Source organism: Pyrgilauda ruficollis, unplaced genomic scaffold (genome assembly GCF_017590135.1).
Source record: "Pyrgilauda ruficollis isolate IOZ18807 unplaced genomic scaffold, ASM1759013v1 scaffold9, whole genome shotgun sequence".
In the NCBI taxonomy this organism is placed as follows: Eukaryota; Metazoa; Chordata; class Aves; order Passeriformes; family Passeridae; genus Pyrgilauda; species Pyrgilauda ruficollis.
The window spans coordinates 1,547,549-1,572,710 of NW_024531043.1; the positions used below are offsets into that span (position 1 = coordinate 1,547,549).

At 58.5% G+C, this 25,162-nt stretch overlaps 2 protein-coding genes and 1 non-coding gene across 7 annotated transcripts in view; 2 read left to right on the top strand and 1 right to left on the bottom strand.

Annotated features, from left to right (window-relative positions):
* The first annotated feature begins 786 nt into the window (after nt 1–786).
* AP1B1 (adaptor related protein complex 1 subunit beta 1) lies at nt 787–21,974 on the top strand. Of its 5 annotated transcripts, XM_041489018.1 has the most exons (24): nt 787–1,011; nt 2,173–2,235; nt 3,139–3,244; nt 5,737–5,872; nt 6,977–7,222; nt 8,358–8,548; nt 8,972–9,193; nt 10,174–10,294; nt 10,515–10,610; nt 11,300–11,415; nt 12,048–12,213; nt 13,071–13,169; nt 15,815–16,074; nt 16,480–16,681; nt 17,528–17,548; nt 17,799–17,828; nt 17,942–18,091; nt 18,241–18,386; nt 18,887–19,016; nt 19,283–19,367; nt 19,610–19,696; nt 19,960–20,114; nt 20,478–20,486; nt 21,090–21,974. In XM_041489018.1, the coding sequence occupies exons 2-24, from the start codon at nt 2,199–2,201 to the stop codon at nt 21,162–21,164; spliced, it is 2,886 nt and encodes a 961-aa protein (XP_041344952.1). In that variant the 5' UTR covers nt 787–1,011; nt 2,173–2,198; the 3' UTR covers nt 21,165–21,974. The 5 variants fall into 5 exon arrangements, with proteins under 5 accessions (XP_041344952.1, XP_041344948.1, XP_041344949.1 ...); XM_041489014.1 differs by lacking the exons at nt 787–1,011; nt 2,173–2,235; nt 3,139–3,244; nt 5,737–5,872; nt 6,977–7,222 and adding an exon at nt 7,361–7,592; XM_041489015.1 differs by lacking the exons at nt 787–1,011; nt 2,173–2,235; nt 3,139–3,244; ... (1 more) ...; nt 6,977–7,222; nt 20,478–20,486 and adding an exon at nt 7,361–7,592.
* On the top strand, nt 18,481–18,585 carry LOC121365180. The gene has a single exon (XR_005956965.1). It is a non-coding gene; the product is annotated as a small nucleolar RNA SNORD125 (small nucleolar RNA).
* An 830-nt stretch (nt 21,975–22,804) lies between the features above and the next one.
* Nucleotides 22,805–25,162, bottom strand: part of GAS2L1 (growth arrest specific 2 like 1) — a 7,145-nt gene continuing 4,787 nt past the window's right edge. Inside the window, exon 5 of the mRNA XM_041489112.1 lies at nt 22,805–24,377. Coding sequence (XP_041345046.1) covers nt 23,586–24,377 — 792 coding nt within the window. The 3' untranslated portion in view covers nt 22,805–23,585. The remainder of the gene's footprint in view (nt 24,378–25,162) is intronic.

Sequence of the window (25,162 nt, forward strand, 5' to 3'; positions counted from 1 at the left end):
AGGAGCCCAGACTGGTTATGGGGGGGCTCTGGGTGCTCCTCTCCAGCAGCTTCCAGATCCTTATGGACACTTAACTCCAGGAATCCTGTTTGCCAGACCAGTATAAATCAAATTTGGTGTGAAGATGGGGTAAAATCTGAGCCACCCCAAGGTCAGGGGTGATCTTGTCCTTTGCTTTGCTGCTTGCATCCTGCTTTTTGTGAGTGAGGAGCTGCTCCCCTCAGCCTGTCACTGGGAGATCAGTGTGGAAAGGAGCTGGGTGGGAATTGCTGGAGCTGAGGGAGCAAACACCTTCTCTCTGCATCCCTAAAAGCAGAGCCAGGCAGCAGCGCTGGCCCCTGCCCAAGGGCTGAGCTGTGGGAATTCACCTGCAGCTGGCAGCCAGCCCTGCCTTGTCACCCTGGCACAGCCTGGGGGACACACAGGGTGCAGGGTGCTGGGCACTGGGGTGTGGCAGCTGTTTGGGTCCCCTCTTCACCCTGCTGCAGCCCTGGGGTGCTTCCTGCCCTGGGGAAGGTTGTGTCGGTGTGAGGAGCGAGGGCTGCGCCTTCATGCCCGAGCTGGAGGAGCCACTTTCCTTCTTGGAGCTGCTGCAGAGCTTAAAGGGGTGGGGGAATGGATGTTGTCTCAGCCTCTGAGATCAGTGGGGTTTTTTCAGTGGGGTTGTGGATGGGAGAAGCAGGGGCTGTGCTTTCCCTGGCTCTGGGAGAGCAGGGAGCTGCAGGGAAGCGGCCGGTGTGATTCATGTCTGCGAGCTGCCTGCACAAATTCCCTGCTCAGCTTCAAGTTTGCTTTCCAGGCACTTCTGCAGAGCAGGGCTGAGTGTGAGCCAGGTCCTGGAATCGGAGGGACTGCAGTGCATCCTCTTTCTTTCCTTCCTTCCTTCCTCCCAGTCTGGCAGGACGGGATCTGCAGTGAGGTGCAGAGAGCTGTGGCGCAGCCCGGAGCTCCCGCTGTTCCCTGGAGAGCCATCGACTTAGTGGGATAAAAAAGGCTCTGAATCAATCCCAGGTAACTGAGGCAGGGAGGAGTGTCCTGTCTCATGAGGGGCAGGGCAGTGGGAGTGTGGTGCCAGGCTTCCCCCTCTGGAATAGCACCAGGATCATGGTGCCAGCCCCCAGAGCAGCCCCAAACCCATACAAACTCCTTCCCTCTCCCTCCCTGCCAAGCTGTGTGCTCTGCCCAGCCTGCTCAACCCCCAGATTTCATCCAGATATTCTTTTTATCCCTGCTGGGGATCCCTCTCCAGCTTGGACAGGGAACAGAGAACACAGTTCCTCTGTGCTCCTGCTGCGTTTGGCTTTTAAGATGCTCATTTGCATTTTAAACCCATCCGCAAGCTCTTTTTTTTTAATCTCTTTTTTTTTCCACTTGGCTTTCCTTCCTGTATTCCTGCTCCTCCAAAACAGCAAGGCCACTGCAGGCTTTCAAGGACGAGCCTCTGGTTCCTTCCCTGTTGAAGGAAAGATGGGAAAACCAGCCATAAAAGCCAAATCCCCGCTGACCTTTCTGAAGGGCTGCACATCTCCTTCCTCAGCCTGCCAAGCCCTAAATCTGCCCTAAACTGCCTGAATTATATAATGGAGCCTCAAGTGCTGGGCTGAAGCCTCACACCCTTGGAATTTAAAGCAAGCCTGCTGGAGCAGGGCTGGTTTGTGGGAGAGGCTCCCTTTGATCTGGCAGATCCGTGCCCCTTGGCTGTGCTGTCCCATTGAGCTGAGCCTCGGCTTTGGCTCAGTTCCTGTCCCCAGCCCAGTGCTGTTCCCTGTGTAGGTGAGAGGGAGGGCTGGGTGTGAGTTTTCCTTAAAAAAGCATTTTTTGGATGAGGAGACGACAATCCAGGGGGGATCACTGAGCCCCTGCTGCCCGGCTCTGTGTGGGATGGGATGAGCAAAGTCAGGGCTGCAGCCCTGGAATCTTCAGTGATTCTTTTCCTCCTCCACATCCTCTTTGGAGAACCCTGATTCCCCATCAGGGAACAGCTGATTCCCCATCATCACAGAGCTGCTAGGTGCTCACCCTCCCTTAAGGATTGGGCTCCTCCTTGTGAATCTTCCCATGAGATCCCAAACTCTTTCCCTCCCCTGGTGTTTTTCCTTCCTGGAGCTCTCTGTAACGATCCCTGCAAGGAAAATATCAGCCCTGAACCTCTGTGCTCTGCCTCTCCTCCAGGGCCGTGCTGCTGGCTGGAGACCACCATGACGGACTCCAAGTACTTCACCACCACCAAGAAAGGTAAGGGAAGGGCCAGGAATATCACAGTTCATCCCAAAATCACCAGCTGGTTCTTACTCCTGGTTTGTACTCTGGTATAAACCAGGTGGGGAGGATTGGGAAGCTCCTGTGGGAATGCCCTGAGTCCCCCTGGGATGTGGTGGCTGACACCCCACCCTGCTTCTTGCTCTGGAGCAGCTCCTGGGCTGCTGTGGGGTCAGGACACCTTGTCCCCAGCCCCCTGAGCCCGGCCAGGGCTGGTGGCAGCTGGTGATCGGCTTTAGCAGCTCAGGAGCTCCCCTGGGCAGTGCTCAGGGCCTTAAGCGCTCTCCAGACCAAGGAATTAATGTGGAGAGAAGCCATGTGGCATCTTCCTTTTCAATCTGCCAGCCCAGGAGGGAATAAGGAGCTCAGCGTGGCTCCAGGAGGGCAGGAGATGGTGCCCTGGGCTGGGGGGTTGCTGCCACAGACAGGGAGGGATTTGGGAGCCACCCTTCCTCGTATGGCCTTTAGGAGCAGTGCCCAAAATCCACCTGCCATCATCCCTGGGAAGGGTAGGGCCTCATGGGGCTGGGATACCCACCCCACAGGCAAAAATACCCTCTAGATAACCCCATCCAGTGCCTGTGGGGTGCTCCTGCACCTGCAGTGTCTCCCACCCCTGTGGGGCTGGAGGAGCCAGAAGGATTCAGCAGGAGGTGAATATTCTCCATTCCCGTGGATGAACATTCTCTGTTCCCATGGATGAGAGCTGAGCCCCCAGAGCAGCCCCAGCCTTGGGGGGTGTTGGGGAAGGTAAATCTCTCTTTTCAGGGGTGGCAGAGGAACCCTGTCACACAGCAGGTGGGATCTGTGCTCACCCAGCAGAGGAGTGGGGGTCTCCTTCCTCTAATCCCTGAGCTGCCACTTTTCCCATTTCTCCAGGGGAGATATTTGAGCTGAAGGCTGAGCTGAACAGCGACAAGAAGGAGAAGAAGAAGGAGGCTGTGAAGAAGGTGATCGCCTCCATGACGGTGGGCAAGGACGTCAGGTGTGTGCTGGGGCTGCAGCCTGGAATATCCTGAGTGGGAAGGGACCCACAGGGATCATCCAGCCCAGCTCCTGGCCCTGCCCAGACCCCCAACAACCCCACCCTGGGCATCCCTGGCAGCGCTGGCCAAAGGCTCCTGGAGCTCTGGCAGCCTCGGGGCCGTGCCCATTCCCTGGGGAGCCTGGGCGGTGCCAGCACCCTCTGGGGGAAGAGCCTTTCCCTGAAATTTACCCTAAACCTCTCTTTCATGCTGTTCTCCCACGTGCCCAAGCCAAACCCAGCTGGCTTTTGGGTTCCCTTTTCCCCCTGTTGCTTCCAAGGGGGTTTCCGTGCTGCTTTTCCCCTTGGGATTCACCCAGGTACGTCCTGGCTGCAGCTCTGCCTCCTGGAGTGCAGTTTATGTTCACGTGGCCACCTGGCAGGTGGGGGCTCTCCTGGCTTTTGTTGTAATCTGGCTAAAAGAGGATTGGTCTGGCTGCCAGATCAGTTTGTTGGGATTATTCCCACTTCCTTTGTGTGTTACTAAAAACAAGCAGGACCCCCTTGGACGGTTGGTGGCGGTGCCTGGATGCTGATAAACTCTTTACAGCCTCTCCAGTCCAAAAGGTCAGGCAGCTGCTCTGTTCCTGCTTCCCTTTTTCCATCTGGCTGAGCTGCATGTGGCTCCTTCCGTGCCTTTTCCTGCATGGACCTGTCCCAGCACAGGCAGCATCAGCAATTTGATTTTCATGGTGCATTTGAGAGCAAATGGAGGGAAAACACACTCAGGGTTGGGAGAACTGGGGCATCCCTGGCTCCCAGAGCAGCAGCAGCAGCAGCTGGGAGTGTCCATCTTGAAACCACTGTGGAAATCACATGGAAATGGCAGGAGCTTCCAGTACTTGAAGAGGCTTAAAAAAAGAGGGAGAGCAGCTTTTTACATGGACAGATAGTGACAGGCCAAAGGAGAATGGCTTTAAACTAAAAGAGATTTAGATGGGATATTGGGAAGGAATTGTTCCCTGGGAGGGTGGGCAGGCCCTGGCACAGGGTGCCCAGAGCAGCTGTGGCTGCCCCTGCATCCCTGGCAGTGCCCAGGGCCAGGCTGGACACTGGGGCTTAGAGCACCTGGGATACTGGGAGGTGTCCCAGCCCATGGCAGGGGGTAGAACTTGATAAGTTTAGAGATTCCATGATTCCCAAGCCATTCCATGATCCTGTGGCTGTGTCAGCCCGTTCTTTTGGCGTGTGCCTGTTCCAGGCTGCAGGGAAGCAGTTTGCTGAGCTCACTGCTCCCCAGGAGGTGCCAGCAAAGCCCGGTTTAGCCCGGGTGAGACCAGCCCAGGTGGGCAGCAGCTTTGCAAAGCCCAATTCCCTGGATTTAAGGAGCCCCTGGGTTTCATCCTGTCAGGGCTGGCTGGTTTGTAGAGGTGGAGAAGCTTCCAGGAGCCTTGGGACATCTGTCAGGGTGGAATAACTCCTGTGTTAGCCCTGGGATCTTGATTGCCTCCCCTGAGGTGGTTTAATTGTCTAATTGCTCTGTCTTTGAATGAAACAGCATCTCTGGTACCCCACAGCTCCAGGATGTTTGGGAAGCCCCAGCTCTGTGCAGGCACATCCACTGCATTCCCCTCCATCCCAGCAGAGTATCCTGGTGCTCCAGACTCACCCAGGGGAGTGGGGCTCTTCCTTTGGGCACCATCCTGTGATGATGCATAGAATCCTGGAATATCCTGAGTTGGAAGGGATCCACGAGTCATCCAGTCCAGCTCCTGGCCCTGCACAGACACCCCAACAGCCCCACCCTGTGCCTGAGAGAGTTGTGCAGCACCTTCTCCTGGGGCAGTGGATGTTCCCTGGAGCAGGGATGCAGCAGAGCCATGTGGGAAAGCTCAGTTTTGGTCCATCAAGGGCCGGTTTTGATACAGATCTGTTAAAAAAATCCACTGGGGATGGGCAGTTCAGCCAGGCCTGCTGCAGGGTGGGCTCAGGTCATGAAATAATGGAATCATGGAATGGTTTGGATGGGAAAAGGTCCTTAAAGCCCAGCCAACACCCTGCCATGGGCAGGGACACTTCCCACTGTTCCAGGCTGCTCCAAGCCCCAATGTCCAGCCTGGCCTTGGGCACTGCCAGGGATCCAGGGGCAGCCACAGCTGCTCTGGGCATCCTGTGCCAGGGCCTGCCCTCCCTCCCAGGGAACAATTCCTAATTCCCAGTATCCCATGTGACCCTGCCCTCTGGCAGTGGGAAGCCATTCCCTGTGTCCTGTCCCTCCATCCCTTGTCCCCAGTCCCTCTCCAGCTCTCCTGGAGCCCCTTCAGGCCCTGCAAAGGGCTCTGAGCTCTCCCTGGAGAGCTCTCTCCTCTCCAGGTGAGCACCCCCAGCTCTCCCAGCCTGGATCCCAGGAGAGGGCTGGTATTTGCTGGCTTTGGGAGCAGGTTGTCCATGGGAAGGGGGATCCATGGGCAGTGTGGCTGTGTCCTGCCTTCACTGAGCTCTCTGTGTTCCAGCGCTCTCTTCCCAGATGTGGTGAACTGCATGCAGACAGACAACCTGGAGCTGAAGAAGCTGGTCTACCTCTATCTGATGAACTATGCTAAGAGCCAGCCAGACATGGCCATCATGGCTGTGAACACCTTTGTGAAGGTGAGGGCACAGGGCTCCGTGTCCCAGGGCACAGGGGACACCACGTGCCAGCTCGCCGCGCCAGGCTGCAAATCAGGGAGTGTGGGCAGCTTTCCAAAGCCTCTCCCTTCTGGAGGAGGGGCTCTGCAAGCTCTAGAAAACTGATTGAATTTGTCCAGTAATGCAGCAGCTCCATTTTTGGCAGCTGTCCTGTGCCACTCGCTCTGTCAGGAGCGTGGGCAGCTCCCATGATCGAGAGCTGTCATGTGAATTTATGGGCTGAGAAATCCCTTGTGATCTTCCCACTGGAGCTGGGAACTGAAGAATATGTTAGGAACCAGGATATTGCCAAATCACTCAGTGAAAAGGCCTGGTGGGCTTTAGAGGGAGTTCAGGCTTTTCAGGGAGGATAAACCCCACGTAATAATCCCAATATCCGTTTCCAGCATCAGGTTGGTTCAGGTACCTGGTGTAAGTGATGAGGACATGAGATTCCTGGATGGATTGAGGAGTTGTGTGAGTGAGGATTGGTGGTGTTGGAGCTCAGTGGGTGCAGGACAAGAGAGAGATTTCTCTTGGGTGACTTATTCTCAAGAGCAGAACATGAAAACCGTGGGATTTGAACCTCCTGGAAGACCTGAACCCCCTGGAGACAGCTGAGGAGCCCAGGATATCCTGTGGCATTCACATTCTCTGAAAAAATTCCTTCGCCCAGGGTTTTTCTCCTGGGAAGGTGAAAGGCAGCAAGAGGCCTCAGAGAAAAGAAAAACAATTCTCATCTCATTTGCTTCTCCTGTGTTGTGCTCGTGTGGAATGGGTTTGGAGATTGTTTACCCACAGGTGATTGTTTCACTGGATTCTGGTGTGAGTTGTTTGACTCATTGGCCAGTCGGGGCCAAGCTGTGTTGGGACTCTGGAAAGAGTCACGAGTTTTCATTATTATCTTTTTAGCATTAGGTAAGTATCTTTTCTGTTTTCTGCAATATAGCATAGTATTCTTTAACATAACGTAGTACCATAAAGTAATAAATTAGCCTTCTGAGAACATGGAGTCAGATGCATCATTCCTGCCTTCGTCGGGGCCCCTTGATTCCAGTACCATCCAGCCTCCCCTGTTCCCTGCAGGACTGTGAGGATCCCAACCCGCTGATCCGGGCTCTGGCCGTGCGCACCATGGGCTGCATCCGCGTGGACAAGATCACGGAGTACCTGTGCGAGCCCCTGCGCAAGTGCCTCAAGGACGAGGACCCCTACGTGAGGAAAACTGCAGCCGTCTGCGTGGCCAAGCTGCACGACATCAACGCCCAGCTGGTGGAGGACCAGGGCTTCCTGGACACCCTCAAGGATCTCATCTCAGACTCCAACCCCATGGTGATTGCTTTTTGCCTTCTCCGCTTCCTCTTCGTCCAAATGGCAGTCACCGCTGATGCATCATTCCTGCCTTCGTCGGGGCCCCTTGATTCCAGTACCATCCAGCCTCCCCTGTTCCCTGCAGGACTGTGAGGATCCCAACCCGCTGATCCGGGCTCTGGCCGTGCGCACCATGGGCTGCATCCGCGTGGACAAAATCACCGAGTACCTGTGCGAGCCCCTGCGCAAGTGCCTCAAGGACGAGGACCCCTACGTGAGGAAAACTGCAGCCGTCTGCGTGGCCAAGCTGCACGACATCAACGCCCAGCTGGTGGAGGACCAGGGCTTCCTGGACACCCTCAAGGATCTCATCTCAGACTCCAACCCCATGGTGATTGCTTTTTGCCTTCTCCGCTTCCTCTTCGTCCAAATGGCAGTCACCGCTCTCCCATCGTGTTCCTTCCTTCCTTCCTTCCATCCTCCCAGACTCTATGTTTGATGTTAACAAATCTGTTCTCCCATGTGCCCTCCACTTTCGGGGAGTTTTTGCTTCTCAGAACTGCAGGCTGTGTTCCCTGCCCCATAACCCTGTGTCCTGGACAGAGGGTTTCTCCATCCCCTGGCTGTGTGTTATTACTCCCCAGTTCCCAGTGGGAAGGAGGCTGCTCCAGGTGGCTCAGGGCAGAGGGAAGCTGCTGCTTGGTTCTGATACCACAGAGCCAGTGGCTTTTGCCTCTGGTTTTCCTGGCAGCTTGGCTTTGGCTTCTCTCCCTTTCCCCGGGCATGGGGAACTTTAAAACCATCTTTCCCCAGGGTTTCTCTTCCCACAGCCTTTCCTGCTTTTCCAGTCTTACCCTGGGCATAGTGTTGAGCCCAGAAGCTGTGTGGAAAGCTCTGGGGCTCCTCAGAGCTGCCTGGGGAAGGGAAGGGAGCTGGGCACAAAGCCAAGGCTGACTCTGTGGAACACGTGGGAGTCGTTGGAGATGCAGCGTGGGCGGTGGGAGCGGCTCATCCCTCCCCCTCAGATCTGCTGTGGGGAGGGAGAAGCGGGATCCCAGATGTTGGTGGGATGTGAGGGGTTCGTAGTGAGGAGGCAGCTCATCCCCTCACACCACATTTGGTGTCACCAATCCGTGTCCTGTCCCCCCCCCGGCAGGTGGTGGCCAACGCGGTGGCGGCACTGTCGGAAATCGCGGAGTCTCATCCCAGCAGCAACCTCCTGGACCTCAACCCCCAGTCCATCAACAAGCTGCTCACAGCCCTCAATGAGTGCACTGAGTGGGGCCAGATCTTCATCCTGGACTGCCTGGCAAACTACATGCCCAAGGATGACCGGGAAGCACAGAGGTGAGGGGACAGGCAGGGCTTGGCACTGCCCCTTCTCCTCTGAGGAGAGTCTTCATCCTCCTGACCCTGCTGCAGGAGGTGGGACAGCGGGCATCTGCTGGAGCTGTGCCTTGGGCATGGCCATCTGGAGCCTGCTCTGGTCCCGTAGAGATCCCTGGCACTGGGATTATGCTCCTTGAGCTGCTTAAAATGTGGCTGCAGGGGACAGTGGGCACCAGGGAGCTCCAAAACGGGGTCACTGCCAGAGGGTTCTGCAGGGCCTGGGGAATAACCTTCACTGGGGCATTCAGGAGCCAGTTCAACCTCTTTGGGAAGGTCCCAAGCACCTCTCAGCTTTCCTGCAAGTCCTTCCTCCATGCTGGCAGGAGTTTCACAGCAGAAGGAAGGGTTGGGATCATTTCCTTTCCCTCCTTGCCCCGGCAGCATCTGCGAGCGGGTGACACCGCGCCTGTCCCACGCCAACTCTGCCGTGGTGCTGTCGGCTGTCAAGGTGCTGATGAAGTTCATGGAGATGCTGTCCAAGGACCTGGATTATTATGGCACTCTCCTGAAGAAGCTGGCCCCACCACTGGTTACTCTGCTGTCTGCAGAGCCCGAGCTGCAGTACGTGGCCCTACGCAACATCAACCTCATCGTGCAGAAGAGGTGGGTGTGCAGGTGTCCCCTCTTAGCCACAGGTGCTTCAATCCCTCTGACTGCAGCAGTGTCACAACACATCCTGTAGGGTGTTTTCTTCTCTGTTATTTAAAATCCAAGGAGAATCTTGGAATGGTTTGGTTGGGAGGGATCTTAAAGCTCATCTCATCCCATCCCCTGCCATGGGATGTTTTGCACTAGACCAGGTTGCTCCAATCTGGCCTTGAGTCAGTCAGGTGAGGGAATGAGCAGGGAGCTAAGCTGGGATCTCCAGTTTAATGTATCCTTTAGTTTATTCTTTATTTGGGGCAGCAAAGAGTGGCAAAGCCAAAAGCTGTGAGACTTTAGAGTAGTCCCTCCGTGTCTAGGGAGGGATTTTTGTGCTGCCAGCTGCTTTCTCCACAGGTGTTCTCTTTGAACAAGTGCTCAGAGTCCTTTTGTCCCTTTGCTGATCTAAAATCCTGGAGGTGGCTGAGGCCCCACACGTGTGCCTGGAGCAGGAGTGGCAGCTGGAGAGCCCCAGCCCAGTCAGATGATTTGTTCTCCTCCCAGTCAGCGCCGTGGTCGTCTCTTAAAAATAGCAGCAATTTCTGGGAGAAGTGGAAAGCAATTAGTGTCCCTGGGAGTGGGAATGTGGAAGGCAGCTTGGAGTTGGACCTGGCCTAGCTCTTTCCCAGCTTAGAGAGAGGGTGAGCTGGTGAGAAAGGTCCAGCCTAGCCCTGGGGTCTGGATTTGTGTCCCTGCTCCCACTAAAACATCCCTTCCAGCCTTGGCAGGACAAACGTCCCCTGTTGCCTCACGTCTGGCCCGTGTTTGTGACAAGGTTGTGCTGTGTCCCCTACGTGCCAGCAAAGGGGGGCCAAGGGACAGAATCCTGGGGGATAACCACGGTGACTTGGATTCCTTGGCATTTAGTAGGCCCCCAAAACCTTGGGATTGGGGTGGGAGTGAGTGCCTGTCCCCCCTAACGCTGCCTCTTGCTGCTCCAGGCCCGAGATCCTGAAGCACGAGATGAAGGTGTTCTTTGTCAAGTACAACGACCCCATCTACGTCAAACTGGAGAAACTGGACATCATGATCCGCCTGGCCTCCCAGGCCAACATAGCTCAGGTCAGGAGCTGGGCTGGGCCACCCAGGGCTACCCCAGTGCCAGCCCCAGCTCTGTGGGACACGGTCTGGAGTGGCTGTCCCACCCCTCTGCTCGTGCTGGGTCACTGCCCCGCTCTCCCAGTGGCTGTGCCTTGCTGCCAGGCTCTCACTGTGCTGTGTCCCTCTCTCCTGGTGGCTGTGCCTTGCTGCCAGGCTCTCACTGTGCTGTGCCACCCCTCAGGTGCTGGCAGAGCTGAAGGAATATGCCACAGAGGTGGATGTGGATTTTGTCAGGAAGGCGGTGAGAGCCATCGGCCGCTGTGCCATCAAGGTGGAGGTGAGGGCTGGGGCACTGTGGGGCCTTGTGACACCTGTGGGTGGGCAGGGTGGCACTTTCCAGCACATGGTGGCCATCTCATCCAGGAATTTGCGAGCTGGAGCCTTCCCAGGTGTGGGGATGAGCCATGGTTGTTCCACAGGGATCAGGGGGGTGCCAGGAGGATCTTCCATCCCCTTATCCTTTGCAACTGGAGCTGCTTTAGGATCCCTGCCTAGAACAGAGCCAGGAATGCAGTGGGTGATGCCAGTGGCTTGTTGGGGGCCAGAGTGGGACTGGGAGGGAGCTGATCCCTTCCTGGGAGCTGGGAGGGAGCTGATCCCTCCCTGAGGGGCTGGGAAGGTCCCAGTCATTTTGCGGAAGGCTGGCTAGGAGCCAATCCCTTCCCGAGGGGCTGGGAGGGAATCCATCCCTTCCTGAGGAGCTACTCAGAGACTTTGCTTCCCTGTGGGGATAATTTTCCAAAGGGGATTGTTAAAAACCTCCCTGGAAAGGTGGCTCTGCATGGCTGGAATGCTTCCCATGGGAAGAGAGGAGCCTGTGTGGATGTGCAGAGAGTATGAGGAGGAGGCACACCAGGATGTGAAGGGCAGACCACACTGTGTCCCCTGTTGCGCTGTGGGGGGGATAAGTGGTGGCTTTGGGATGTGAGGGGGGGCTGTCCCTGTGTGACCCAGTCCCTCTGGCAGCAATCAGCTGAGCGCTGTGTCAGCACCCTGCTGGACCTCATCCAGACCAAGGTCAACTACGTGGTGCAGGAGGCCATCGTGGTCATCAAGGACATCTTCCGCAAGTACCCCAACAAGTGCGTGGGGACTCCCTGGCATGTGGGTTCTCCGGGGTGCTCCTGGTCCTACCTGAGCTCTTCCCTCCCCTCTGTCCTTGGGGGGCCACAAGCTCTTGGTGGGATGAAGCCCCCGGAGCCTCCCCCCAGCACAGGTGGCTTTGGGTTTTTTTGTCCCCAGCCTCAGGATGGTGGCAGTTCCACATCCAGGCACTGAAATGGAGAGGAGCTGCCAGGGAAGTGCAGGTCCCTTGTGTCAGCAGAAACTGTCCCTGGCTCTCAATCCAGCTCCTGGTGCTGGAACAAGGGCAGCAGGAGGAGAGGAGAGGGGAGGGAATGTTCCAGCTGAGCCAGGATGAATAGGCAACTCTGTAATCAGGAAGTCGGGGACTAATAGTGGTAATAAATACTAATGAACTGAATTGGTAACGAGCAGAGCTCTGCAGGAGTAGCTGGTGGCTCTGGGTTCATTCAGGAGCAGGGAATGTGCTCTGGGATCAGTGTGGGCACTGCCCATGGAGCGAGGGGACAGCCCCAGGCAGGGTGCCCTCAGCCACAGCTCTGCAGTGGGCAGTGGGACGGAGTTTGGGTGGATCAGGATTCGTGTCTCCTGCTCTCGGTGAGCTGACTCCTGCTCTCCTCCCCTGGGGAAGGTACGAGAGCGTGATCGCCACGCTCTGCGAGAACCTGGATTCCCTGGACGAGCCCGAGGCCAGGGCTGCCATGATCTGGATCGTGGGGGAATACGCCGAGCGCATCGACAACGCCGACGAGCTGCTGGAGAGCTTCCTGGAGGGCTTCCATGATGAGAGCACCCAGGTGTGCCAGGGGACCTGCTGCCTCGGGGTGGCACTGGGACAGAGCTCCCAAGTGGAGCAGGGGACAGTTTGCTCTGCAGGGATTGTTCGTGCAGGTGCTTGGCGCAGGTTGGGTGTAGGATGTAGTCCAGCCTTGGAGTAACCTGGCAGAGTGGAAGGTGTTCCTGCCCATGGCAAGAGGGGGAATGAGATGGGATTTGAGGTCCCTTCCAGTCCAGGCTGTTCCATGGTTCTGTGAACTGCCATCATAGCGTTGTCCCAAGTGCCTTCCCTGTTCCATGGTTGGGAGGCACCAGGCAGTGACCTGGTTGTCCCACTGTGCCAGCACAGGATCCCTGTGGAGCTGGAAAATGAGCAGGGGGAGCAGTGCCTGCCCTGTTGCCCAGAGCAACTGAGGCCAGTGGGTTTGCCTGTGGAATTTTGGAGGGTTTCCAGCTCTGGAAAACTCTGCAAAACACCCTGTAACCAAGTGACAGTGAACAGGGCAAAGTCTGCAAATGCTGAGTAGCAAAGCCAGAGATCCAGGCTCCCTGAGAGGCTGGGAGGGGAATTCCTGCTGCTTATCCATGTGGAAGTCAAGGGATGCTCTGGCCTGTGCCCTGTAGGACTGTGTGACCTGCTCCCAAGATCCTGCCCCATGATGCTGGGGTCAGCCTGTGTCTGAGGGTGTGGAAATGGGCTGGAAAGGGCCTGGGTGAGGTGCCCTGATATGTGTCACTGCCACTGACATGGTCACCGTGCCTTTGGTCCCTTGAAAGGAAAGTTGAGATTAGGTCCTGGGGCAAATCCATGTGTTCCTGCGCGAACACAGTGTGACCTGTCTGTCTGTCTGTCCCTCACCCTGTCTGTCCCCCACAGGTGCAGCTGCAGCTGCTGACAGCCATCGTGAAGCTGTTCCTGAAGAAGCCCACAGAGACACAGGAGTTGGTGCAGCAGGTGCTGAGCTTGGCCACACAGGTGGGTCACACCTGGGAGAGCTTCCAAGGGCTTCCCATCCCCCCAGAAGTGGAATAGCCTGATCATGTGAGCAGGCAGGTAATTGGAGCTTAGTTCAGAATGGTTTGGGTTGGAGGAACCTTAAGGATCCCCTTGTTCCAGCCTGCAGGGACACATTCCACTATCCCAGGTTTCTCCAAGCCCAATCCAACCTGGCTTTGGACACTTCCAGGGGTCTAGGGGCAGCCACAGCTGCTCTGGGCACCCTGTGCCATGGCCTGCCCACCCTCCCAGGGAACAATTCCTTCCCAATATCCCATCCATCCCTGTCCTCTGGCAGGAGTTACATGGGCAGGGTCTCCCTCCCCTACCCACACCCTCTCAAACACCAGCAAACCACCCAAACTCAACACCAATTTTCCCAAATCCATAACTCCTTACCACTTCAACAACACCCATAACTCTGCTTCTCAAACAATCAATCACTTTCCACAGCACTGTTCCACAAAAATTCCTCAAAGACTTAGTAACCCAACTCAGAAACACAAGGAAGCCATTCCCTGTGTCCTGTCCCTCCATCCCTTGTCCCAAGTCCCTCTGGGAATGCTGACACTTGAAAGCCTGGAGAGTGTGGACACTCCCATGGCTCAGGACGCACCTTGTGGCCTCTTTGATCCCTGTGGTCCCTCCCAGCAAGGCTTAGGTGGGGAAAGCAGCTCTGAGTATCTCTGTGGTAGCTGTAGTTGCTCTGAACAGCTCTGTGGTAGCTGTAGTTGCTCTGAACAGCTCTGTGGTAGCTGCAGTTGGTCTGAACAGCTCTGTAGTAGCTGCAGGTGCTCCGAGTACGTCTGTAGTAGCTGCAGTAGCCCTGAACATCTCTCTAGTAGCTGCAGTTGCTCTGAGTATCTCCGTAGCAGCTGCAGTTGCTCTGAGCAGCTCCGTAGCAGCTGCAGCTTCCCAATGGCTTCCCAAAGGACTCGGACAACCCCGACCTGCGGGATCGTGGCTACATCTACTGGCGCCTGCTCTCCAATGGCGTTGTCCCAAGTGCCTTCCCTGTTCCATGGTTGGGAGGCACCAGGCAGTGACCTGGTTGTCCCACTGTGCCAGCACAGGATCCCTGTGGAGCTGGAAAATGAGCAGGGGGAGCAGTGCCTGCCCTGTTGCCCAGAGCAACTGAGGCCAGTGGGTTTGCCTGTGGAATTTTGGAGGGTTTCCAACTCTGGAAAACTCTGCAAAACACGCTGTAACCAAGTGACAGTGAACAGGGCAAAGTCTGCAAATGCTGAGTAGCAAAGCCAGAGATCCAGGCTCCCTGAGAGGCTGGGAGGGGAATTCCTGCTGCTTATCCATGTGGAAGTCAAGGGATGCTCTGGCCTGTGCCCTGTAGGACTGTGTGACCTGCTCCCAAGATCCTGCCCCATGATGCTGGGGTCAGCCTGTGTCTGAGGGTGTGGAAATGGGCTGGAAAGGGCCTGGGTGAGGTGCCCTGATATGTGTCACTGCCACTGACATGGTCACCGTGCCTTTGGTCCCTTGAAAGGAAAGTTGAGATTAGGTCCTGGGGCAAATCCATGTGTTCCTGCGCGAACACAGTGTGACCTGTCTGTCTGTTTGTCCCTCACCCTGTCTGTCCCCCACAGGTGCAGCTGCAGCTGCTGACAGCCATCGTGAAGCTGTTCCTGAAGAAGCCCACAGAGACACAGGAGTTGGTGCAGCAGGTGCTGAGCTTGGCCACACAGGTGGGTCACACCTGGGAGAGCTTCCAAGGGCTTCCCATCCCCCCAGAAGTGGGAATAGCCTGATCATGTGAGCAGGCAGGTAATTGGAGCTTAGTTCAGAATGGTTTGGGTTGGAGGAACCTTAAGGATCCCCTTGTTCCAGCCTGCAGGGACACATTCCACTATCCCAGGTTTCTCCAAGCCCAATCCAACCTGGCTTTGGACACTTCCAGGGGTCTAGGGGCAGCCACAGCTGCTCTGGGCACCCTGTGCCATGGCCTGCCCACCCTCCCAGGGAACAATTCCTTCCCAATATCCCATCCATCCCTGTCCTCTGGCAGGAGTTACATGGGCAGGGTCTCCCTCCCCTACCCACACCCTCTCAAACACCAGCAAACCACCCAAACTCAACACCAATTTTCCCAAATCCATAACTCCTTACCACTTCAACAACACCCATAACTCTGCTTCTCAAACAATCAATCACTTTCCACAGCACTGTTCCACAAAAATTCCTCAAAGACTTAGTAACCCAACTCAGAAACACAAGGAAGCCATTCCCTGTGTCCTGTCCCTCCATCCCTTGTCCCAAGTCCCTCTGGGAATGCTGACACTTGAAAGCCTGGAGAGTGTGGACACTCCCATGGCTCAGGAGGCACCTTGTGGCCTCTTTGATCCCTGTGGTCCCTCCCAGCAAGGCTTAGGTGGGGAAAGCAGCTCTGAGTATCTCTGTAGTAGCTGTAGTTGCTCTGAACAGCTCTGTGGTAGCTGCAGTTGGTCTGAACAGCTCTGTAGTAGCTGCAGGTGCTCCGAGTACGTCTGTAGTAGCTGCAGTAGCCCTGAACATCTCTCTAGTAGCTGCAGTTGCTCTGAGTATCTCCGTAGCAGCTGCAGTTGCTCTGAGCAGCTCCGTAGCAGCTGCAGCTTCCCAATGGCTTCCCAAAGGACTCGGACAACCCCGACCTGCGGGATCGTGGCTACATCTACTGGCGCCTGCTCTCCACGGACCCCGTGGCCGCCAAGGAGGTGGTGCTGGCCGAGAAGCCGCTGATCTCGGAGGAGACGGATCTGATCGAGCCCACGCTGCTGGACGAGCTCATCTGCTACATCGGGACGCTGGCCTCGGTGTACCACAAACCCCCCAGCGCCTTCGTGGAGGGCAGCAGGGGCGTCGTGCACAAGAGTTTGCCCCCGCGGACGGACTCGTGAGTGTTGCCGTGTCCCCACCCCGTGCTGGGATTTCCAGGGCTGTGGATGGAGGGGTTGGATGTGGGGCTGCTGTGGGGCCGCTGTGCTCAGAGCTGAGCCCCCATCCCCAAGGGAGGTTCTGTAGGAGCAGGGCTGTGTGGGTTCAGCCCTGGCCTTAAAAAGCTGAAGGAGTGATGCCGGTGGAGGTGATCTCCACTGGCATTGTAGAGATTGCCAAGTGATTCCCAGTGATCTCTATGGGCATGTGTTGGGAGCCAGGATGGCATGGGGGGGGATCTTGCTTGCCATTGAAGTGTTGGGAGGCAGGATGGGATAGAGGGTTCAACTGGGCCAACTCCTGTCTGCAGTGGGACCTCCTGTCCCAGCTGGAGCTCCTCACCCTCTCCCATCATTCCCTTCAGGGGTGAGAGTCCTGAGAGCCCGGACACAGCCCCGTCGGGGGGGCCAGCAGCAGATCAGCCCTCTGTCATCCCCACCCAGGGGGACCTGCTTGGGGACCTGCTCAACCTGGACCTGGGCCCCCCAGTGAGCGGGCCACCCATGGCCACCTCCGCCGTGCAGATGGGCGCTGTGGACCTCCTCGGGGGTGGTCTGGACAGGCTGGTACGTCCCAGCTCCTGTGCTCCTTCCCTGGTTCCAGGCTGTCCCATTGGCATCCTGCTGGGCTTGATGCTGGTTCTGGTCTGGGATAGGACAGACTTGTCAGCCTGGGGACATCTGGGCTGGTCCTTTCCTGCAGTGGTAGGGACAGAGGGCACTGAACCCTCATTTATCCTGCCATTATCCAGTGGAGGGGAGGGGTTCCACCCACCACTTCCCTGTGCCTTTTCTCTCTGTTGGTGTGGATGTTCCCCTCTCTGTATGCTGTGCTGCAGGCGTGGCTGCTCCTGGGGGCCCCTCTCTGACCCCCAAACTGCTGCAGGGCTGGGCCAGGATGTGGCCACTCCCCGCCTGTGGGGTGTCCCCTGTGCCAGGAGATCTGGAGGTGACAGTGTGTCCTCCAGGGAATGCAGGCCAAGCAGTGGTTTGGCCTCGGGGTGAGGCAGGATGGAAACCTCTCCCTGTGTGGGAACACCTGCCCTGTGGGTGCTGGAGGTGGGCCAGGCTCCCTGAAGGAATAGAGTTTGGAGTTTCCTCCATGACTCATGAAATCCAGCCGATTTATCCCAAGGGGGGACAGCCTTGCTGCCTTTCCTGTTTTGTAACCCTGCAAGTGCTGCCCTGGCACCTTGTGGCTCCCAGGGATCGGTGATAGGCTGGCACTGAGGCTGGGAATGAGGTCTGGCTCTGTCCACTGTCCCCAGGACAGCCATGGACAGACAGATGTGTCAGGACTAACCTCTGTCCCCTCCTCCCCTTCTCTTCTCTCTCTCTTTTTGTCTCTTCTCTCCTGGCTTCTCTCTGCATGTGGCTGGCTCTTCTCTCCACCTTGCCTGCTTCTGCTTGGAGATGGGGGACGAGTCGGAAGGGGTATGGATCACCCTCTGCCCAGCCCCTGCCCCCTGGCTGCCCCTGCTGCCCCCAGCCCCAGGGACACCTCACCTCCCTCTGGGGACAGCCATGGCCCCTCACAGCTCCTGGTCTGGGACCACTGGAGCATCCCAACTAGAGGCCCTTGCTGCCCCACTCTGCTGCTTCCAGGGAGTGTCCAGAGGGGACGTTTTGGGGACCCCTGTGCCCTCAGCCCTGCCCCTGCTGATGCCCCTTTCTTCTCTTGCAGCTGCGCAGCGATGTGGGAGGCAGCCCTGCTGTGAGTGTGCCCTCACACCCAAACCCTCTCGTTCTCTGCATCCTCTTCCTCTTCTTCCTCCTCCTGTCCCCTTCCCCCTGGTGCCCCCTGTAACCCCTCCCTTGTCCCCACAGATGGGTGGCAGCAGTGGCAGCTTCACACCAGCTCCCAGCACCACGGCGCCCACAAACATGGGGGCACCCCTTGGCAGCGGCCTGGGTGACCTCTTCGACCTCACCGGTGGGGTGGGGACCCTCTCAGGATCCTATGTGGCCCCCAAAACGGTGAGTGGGGCCAGCCAAGCTCAGGGTTAAGGGAGGCACAGACCCCCCCTTGCCCACCCCCCACAGCAGAGCCCCCCTGGAGGAGGTGGGGGAGCACCAAGGCTCTGCTTTGGGTGACACCCCAAGGGTTTCTTGTCTCCCTGGCCCAGGTCTGGCTCCCTGCCATGAAAGCCAAGGGGTTGGAGATCTCTGGCACCTTCAGCCGCCAGGTGGGCTCCATCTCCATGGACCTCGTGCTGACCAACAAAGCCCTGCAGGTCATGTCTGACTTTGCCATCCAGTTCAACCGCAACAGGTGAGTCCCACCTGGGCTGGGTCACCTGGGACCCGTGGAGATGCTGCCTGGAGCAGTTTTGTGTGGAAAAGGGCATGAGGAAGGAGCTGCAAGGGCTGGGAACAGCCTCTGGTGATGACCCTTCTCTCTCTGATGGCTGTGGTGGTGATGAGCATCAAACCAAAGCCTCTAAGAAGTTGGCTGAAGAGGCCGTTCCTCAGGGTCCGACTGTTGTCCTCTTGGTTGTCCTGGGAAACCAATGCTTCCTTTTCCCTCAAAGGCACTGAGGAAATGCTGCAGGAATGCTACACATGGGTGGAGGAGGAAGGGAGGAGATTTGGGCTTGCCCCAGGGTGGGCAGGGCAGGAACCAGCCCCGTGCTGGACAGCTCAGGGGGCAGCGAGGCGATTCCTGGGATGCCCGTGGAGGAAGGCAGGGAGTGCCAGGCTTGGATGGACAGCACCCTGTGCCATCCCCTGCTGTCCCCAGCCTGACCCCCTGCCCTCCCTGGTGTCCCCCAGCTTCGGCCTGGCCCCAGCAGCCCCTCTGCAGGTGCATGCGCCTCTGGCTCCCAACCAGTCCGTGGAGATCTCCCTGCCCCTCAACACCGTGGGCTCCGTCATGAAGATGGAGCCCCTCAACAACCTCCAGGTGGGGAACACGGGGCTGTCCCCTCCTGGGGAGCTGGGGATGGGGCAGGGTCCCTTGGAGAAATCCAGAGGGAGATGTGACAGCAGGAGACAGGTGCTTGCTGCAGTGACACCTGGCTCCAGAGGGATGGGGATGGGATGGGGATGGGATGGGGATGGGGATGGGATGGGGATGGGATGGGATGGGATGGGATGGGATGGGATGGGACATTTTGGAAACCTGCTGTGGGTCGGAGGTGTTGAAATCCCCATGTCCTTCCACCCCAGGTGGCAGTGAAGAACAACATTGATGTCTTCTACTTCAGCACCCTGTACCCCCTGCACATCCTGTTCGTGGAGGATGGCAAGATGGGTGAGTGGGGTGACCATGGCTCCAGCAAGGTGTGCTCTGTCACCTGTCCCTAGGTGCCATCCCAGCCCCTGGAACCTTCTTGATCACATTGGGTGAGCCCCCAAAAGCAGGTGGCTGCCCTGAACCTGCTGGAGCGGGTGGCAGGGTGACATACCTTGGCTGCCATGTCACCTGTGTTGTGTCACCTTTGGGGGTGGCCAGTCTGGCAGCTCCCTCAGCACTGCTGTTCTCCCTCCCTGCAGAGAGGCAGACATTCCTGGCCACCTGGAAGGACATTCCCAACGAGAACGAGACCCAGTTCCAGATCAAAGACTGTTCCCTCAACGCAGGTGGGTCCCACCCCCTCGCAAGGACCTGGCTCAGGTCACACTTAACCCTGTCCCCAAGTGCCACATCCACGTGGCTGTTCAATCCCTGCAGGGTTGGGGACTCCAGCACTGCCCTGGGCAGCTGTGCCACCCTTTCCATGAAGAAATTTCCCCTAATTCCCTAATACCCAATCTAAGCCTCTTCCATGACAAGGAGGGGCAGGAGGAGGTCCAAGGGGAGCAGGGGGTCAGCCCAGCCCCTCAGCCTCTCTTTCCCATCCCAGACGCTGTGAGCAGCAAACTCCAAGGCAGCAACATCTTCACCATTGCAAAGAGGAACGTGGAGGGCCAGGACATGCTCTACCAATCCCTGAAGCTCACCAACGGCATCTGGGTGCTGGCAGAGCTCCGGATCCAGCCCAGCAACCCCAGCTTCACGGTACATCCCATCCCCTGCCTGGGGGGCACATCCCTGCTGTGGGACCTCCCCAGCTGCTGGTGGCGCTGGTGCCAGCCCCGCTGTCCCTCTCCCGTGGGGAGGGTGACACTGCTCCTGTGGGGACAGCTGAAGGACACAGAGGGCTCCCAACCCACCCAGCTCCATGAAACCCTGTCCTCGGAGCATTCCCTGAGCAGGGATCTCTCCACACCTCACCCATGAGCCATCCCGATGTCCTGCTCTCCCTGTACCCTCCCCACCTCCCTGGCAGCCTGTGGGGTGGGACCAGTTGTGTCACCCTGACGCCTCTCTCTGTGTCTCCGTCCCCGCTGCCCGCCCTCGCCGGCCTGCCCGCTCTTGCAGGATTTGGAGGTTAGAGATTGGTTTTTCCCTGGCTTTGGGCTCTCCCTGGCTGCTGCCTGGATGTTCCTCCCTCCCCCGATGTTTTGCCCTGCCCTGCCAGTCTCCTGGTGCCTCCTGCCTCTCCTCCCAACAGGGCTGGCACAAGGAGGGGGACGTTTCCAAGGGTTGGGACATCCCCATCGCCCTCCTGGTTTCACTGAGGATGAGGATAGCTGAAAATCCTTATCCCAGAGGATTCTCCATGAGCTTCCCCTGCTTGAGGAGCTAATTGATTTTGGAATGATGTTGTATTTAAGCAAACACCTGAAGAGGCTCACTCCTCTTCAGGGAGGAGGAGGAAGTTTTTGGGGAACCCTTGACCCTGGAGTGCCAGGCACTGGATCCAATCCAAAAGCTGGAGTGTTGCCCCTGCCTGTTCCCTGCCTGTGCTGCATGTGGATGGCTCTGCCCTGGGAGGGCTTGCAGGGGTTTAATAACCTTTTTCCAGCTGAAATCAGGAGCTGGACTGTCCCGTGGGAGGGTGCTGCAGCATGCAGGGCTCTGCTTTGGGGCTGGTGGCTCTCCAGCGTGGGGTGGGATGCCATGACCCCGCTCTTCCTTCTCTCCCCACAGTTATCCCTGAAATGCCGAGCACCAGAGGTGTCCCAGTACATCTACCAAGCGTATGAGACCATCCTGAAGAACTGAGGTGCTGCTGCAGCCTTTCCTCCTCCTCCTCCTCCTCCTCGCTTTCCTCCTCCTCCTCCCTTTCCTGCCTGAGGGAGCAGGGCTGGATCTGTGTGCATGTCCCCTTTCCCTCCTGCCCAGAACCCAGTCCCTGGGGTTCTCCCTCCCTCGGGGGGCTGGGGGGAGCAGAGGGGGCAGGGGGCTGTCCCCAGTCCCTGCATCCCTGCAGCAATCCGTGTGTGAGTGATGCCATGTGCTCCTCGCTGGTGCTGCTCTCTCCACATCCCAGTTTCACCCTCAGGCTCCCAAAAACCCCAGCTTCTGTTTCTGGCTCTCATGGAGTGCTGGCTGGTGGTGGGTTCAGCATTCCAGACCCTGGGAATAGCTGCTGGGGGGCCCAGAGTGCCGTGGCATTAGGTGGCTCTGGCTGCAGATCCCCCTGGAGCCCTGGGATTTGGGGCTGGAGCAGGTGGGAAACAGCTTTGGCTCTCCCTGATACTGTGCCCTGGTTCAGCAGAACCTCACCTGTGGGTGAGCCCTTCCCAGAGGATCTCCTCTCCATGGGAGCCCTTCCCAAAGCTCCCAGAAGGGCCTGAGGATCCCACATTTGAGGCTGTACTTAAGGTGCAGGTTAAAAAGGGCTTTTCCAGCCCCCTCCAGCCCCTGCCATGGGCCAGGAGGGCTCTGAGCATCCCCTCTCCCCCTGCCCAGCCCCACAGCTCCCTCTGCTCCCCTGGGGCTCCCACTGCTCCTTCCCCCACAAATCAAGCCATGGGTCCCCCCACCTCGAAGCAGGAAATCTCTAATATATGAAAGATAAATATATTGTAATGTTCACTGGTTTGAAGGGAATGTTGAATAAAGGTGACACCGACCCTTGGGGACACTGCTGGGGTGGCCATGGCCCCGGTGACCCCGAGGGAAGCAGGATCCTGGGAGCTTCCTGCCAGCACTGCAGGGCCAGATAAGCCCTCCCTGGGGCCAGTGTCCCCGTGGCCTCTGGCACAGCAAGGCCTGACACAGCAGATGGGCAGGGCTGGGCTTGGGACCAGACACACGGGGCCAGTCACCCCCTGGGGACAGGATGGGCCTGGGGAGCTCGTGGCTCTGCTCCTGGAGCCTCTCAGGGATCCACCAAGGCCAAGGTGGCCCTGCACTGTCCATGGTGTCCAGTCTGGGTGCCCTGAGCCCCTCCTGGGGTTGGGGACAAGCGTGGGGTCCCCGGAGGTGCTGCTGGTCCTTTGTGGGGTCGGTGATGAGCAGCACCACCAAGTCCTGCTTTGGGACACCCCACGGGCCACCAGCACCACTCTGGCACTGCCAGAGCACGTGTCCAGGGACCACAGTGGACACTCTGCTTTGGAACCCCCAAAGTCACAGCAAGGTGGTCACCACCTGCAGCTCTGGACCCTCCTGGTGACCCACAACCTGCTGTGTCCCCCTGGGCCAGCAGCCCTGAGTGAAGGTCCCTGGCTGTGGGGCACTTGGGGCTCCAGGGACACTTCTGGAAGGGTCCCAGTGGCTGTAAAAGAGTACAGGACACTGGGACTCAGCCTCAGCCCAGCTCTTCACTGCTCCCACCCCTGCTAGGACCCCCAGAGCCTCCCTCCCTCGGGCCTGGGGGTCTGAATCCCCCTGGACAGATGACCAGACAGGTGGGCTCAGCTCCGTTGGTCTTTACTGGCTGGAGAGGACATGCAGGGGTGGGGCCTCGGTGGCCTGGGCTGGGGGCACAGCCCTGTCCCACCCTGGGGACATGAACACGAGCTGTGGGCAGTGCTGTGGCCAGCTGGGGGCTGGAGAGAGAAGAGTGACCCACTCCTGCCCTGAAACAGGGCTTGTGGTGACAAACTGCATGTCCCCAAGTCATCTCAGGGCTGGAGAGGAGAGGAGAAAGTGGCCAAGGAGGTGATGATGAGGCCTAGAAGAAAAGAGGGGAAGGTCAAGAAGAGAAGATGATGAGGGGAAAGGACGTGAGGGCCAAGAGGAGGAGAGAAGACAAGAGGAGGAGGCAGCCCAAAAGAAGAGAGGAGAGGATGAGAGGAGGAGGAGGAGGATGACAAGAATAGCAAGAAAGGGAGAAGACAAGAAGAGAAGGTCAAGATAAGGAAAACAAGTGGAGAAGAGTGAGGAAATGAAGAGACCAGGAAAAGAACTGGGTGCTCTCCAGCCCCATTCCCAGCTCTGCTCTGGCCACCACTGCCCTGACCACACGACTGCCCCCCCTGTGGAGCTGCTCCCCATGGCATGGGGACACCCCTGGCACCCTTTGGGGCTGGGGGCTCCTTGCCAGGCCCACCCCAATGCCAACAGTCACCGAGTGAAGAGGTCCTGGCCACCCCAGCTCTGTGGCCATCGCCTGGCCGGGTGCCACCTCCACCCTCCCCAGCAGCTCGGGGATGTCCCCAGGGGCTGCCAGGAGCTGCCATGGCCATCGACCCCTCATGGCCACGCTTTCTCCTCCAGCCCCTCGCGCTCCCGCGGGGCCCAGGGGGGCTCCAGGAGGGAGGAGGGGATGCTCTGCAGAGCCCCCCAGGCCCTGGGGCTGCCGTTCGGGGCCCGGTGGGCGCCTGCCCCGTAGCCCCGGGGCGTGGGGATCCGGGAGGGCGTCTTGTGGGGCTGCGTGTCCAGCCGGGGCTTGGCCCAGGGCCGCGGCGGGGGCGCGGGGACCCCCAGCTTGGGGCTCTCCTCCATCTCCATCAGCTCGTCCTCCCCGGTGGCCCAGTCGGTGTCGGAGCCGGGGTTCCCCGGGGTCTCCCGGTTGTCCCAGGAGGCCGGGAAGCAGCAGCTCTCGTCGGAGGAGCTGGAGAAGGTGGAGCGGCGCCTGGCGTCTGCCAGGGTGGGGTTGGACGGCAGCGGGGGGCACACGCCGTTGTTCCCGTTGTTGTTCCCGTTGTTGTTCCCATCGCTGCTCCCGCCCCGCCGCCCGTCCTCGGCGGGCAGCCCGTGCTTGGCGAAGACGTTCAGGGAGGAAGACGAGGATGACGAGGAGCAATAGGCCGAGTCGGCGGTGGCGGGGGGCGCGGGGGGGGGGATCTCCGTGTCCCCCAGCTGCTCCAGCAGCCGCGTGTTGGCCAAGAATTCCTCCTCCAGCCGCTGGAACAGCCGCTGCTCCTGCCCGGGCTCCAGCCAGCGCGGGGCCCGCAGCCTCCGCGCCAGCTCCTCGGGGTCCCCGGGGCCGGGCCGGGGGTCGCGCCGCCCGCCGGGGCCTCCCCTTGATACCCCCCTTGCACCCTCCTCGTGGAACCCCCACAGTGCCCCCCCACTGCACCCCTCCCCATCGAACCCTGCCCATTCTCCCCCATGGCACCCCACACTCCTTCCACTGTACCCCATTTCCCTCCCCACTGCACCCGTTCGTTCTTCCCCCTTTACCCCCGTTCCTCCTCACTGCACCGCACATTCCCCCCCCCATCCCCATTTCCATCCTCACTGCACCCCCGCCGAACCCCACATTCCCACTATTGAACCCCATTTCCCTTCCCCTTGCTCCCCCATTAACCCCCATTCTCCCCCTTCACTGCCCATTCCTCTTCACTGCACCCCCCAGAACCCCATTTCCCTCCCCACTGTCCCACATTTTCCTCCTCCATTAAATCCCCACTGAATCCTCCTATTCCCCACTCATTCTCCCCCTTCTTCCCCCTCAGCCCCACACACTGCACCCCATATTCCCTCCACTGCACCACATTTCCCCCCACTGCACACCCACTGCCTCCCTGCTCTGAACTCCCCCGTGGCACCCCACATTCCCCCCCACTGCCAATCCCATCCCACTCCATTTCACACCCCACTGGACCCCCATTTCCCCTATTGCCCTTTCATTCCATTCCCCCTTGTTCCCCCACTGCACCCCAGTGAACCCCTATTGCCCCTCGCTGTCCCTCCATTGAACCCCCACGAAATCCCACATCCCCCACTGCACACCCCATTTCCCCCTTGTAGCCCCCCTTCCCTCCCCCTGCTGCCTCCCACTATTCCCCTCCATTGATCCCCCAATGCTTTCCCCATTTACCCCC

Coding starts and splice junctions, on each gene's coding strand:
- AP1B1 (XM_041489018.1), top strand. CDS start 2,199: ATGACGGACTCCAAGTACTTCACCACCACCAAGAAAG. Junction 7,223..8,357: donor TCTCAGACTCCAACCCCATG/GTGATTGCTTTT, acceptor CCCCCCCGGCAG/GTGGTGGCCAACGCGGTGGC. Junction 9,194..10,173: donor AACCTCATCGTGCAGAAGAG/GTGGGTGTGCAG, acceptor TTGCTGCTCCAG/GCCCGAGATCCTGAAGCACG.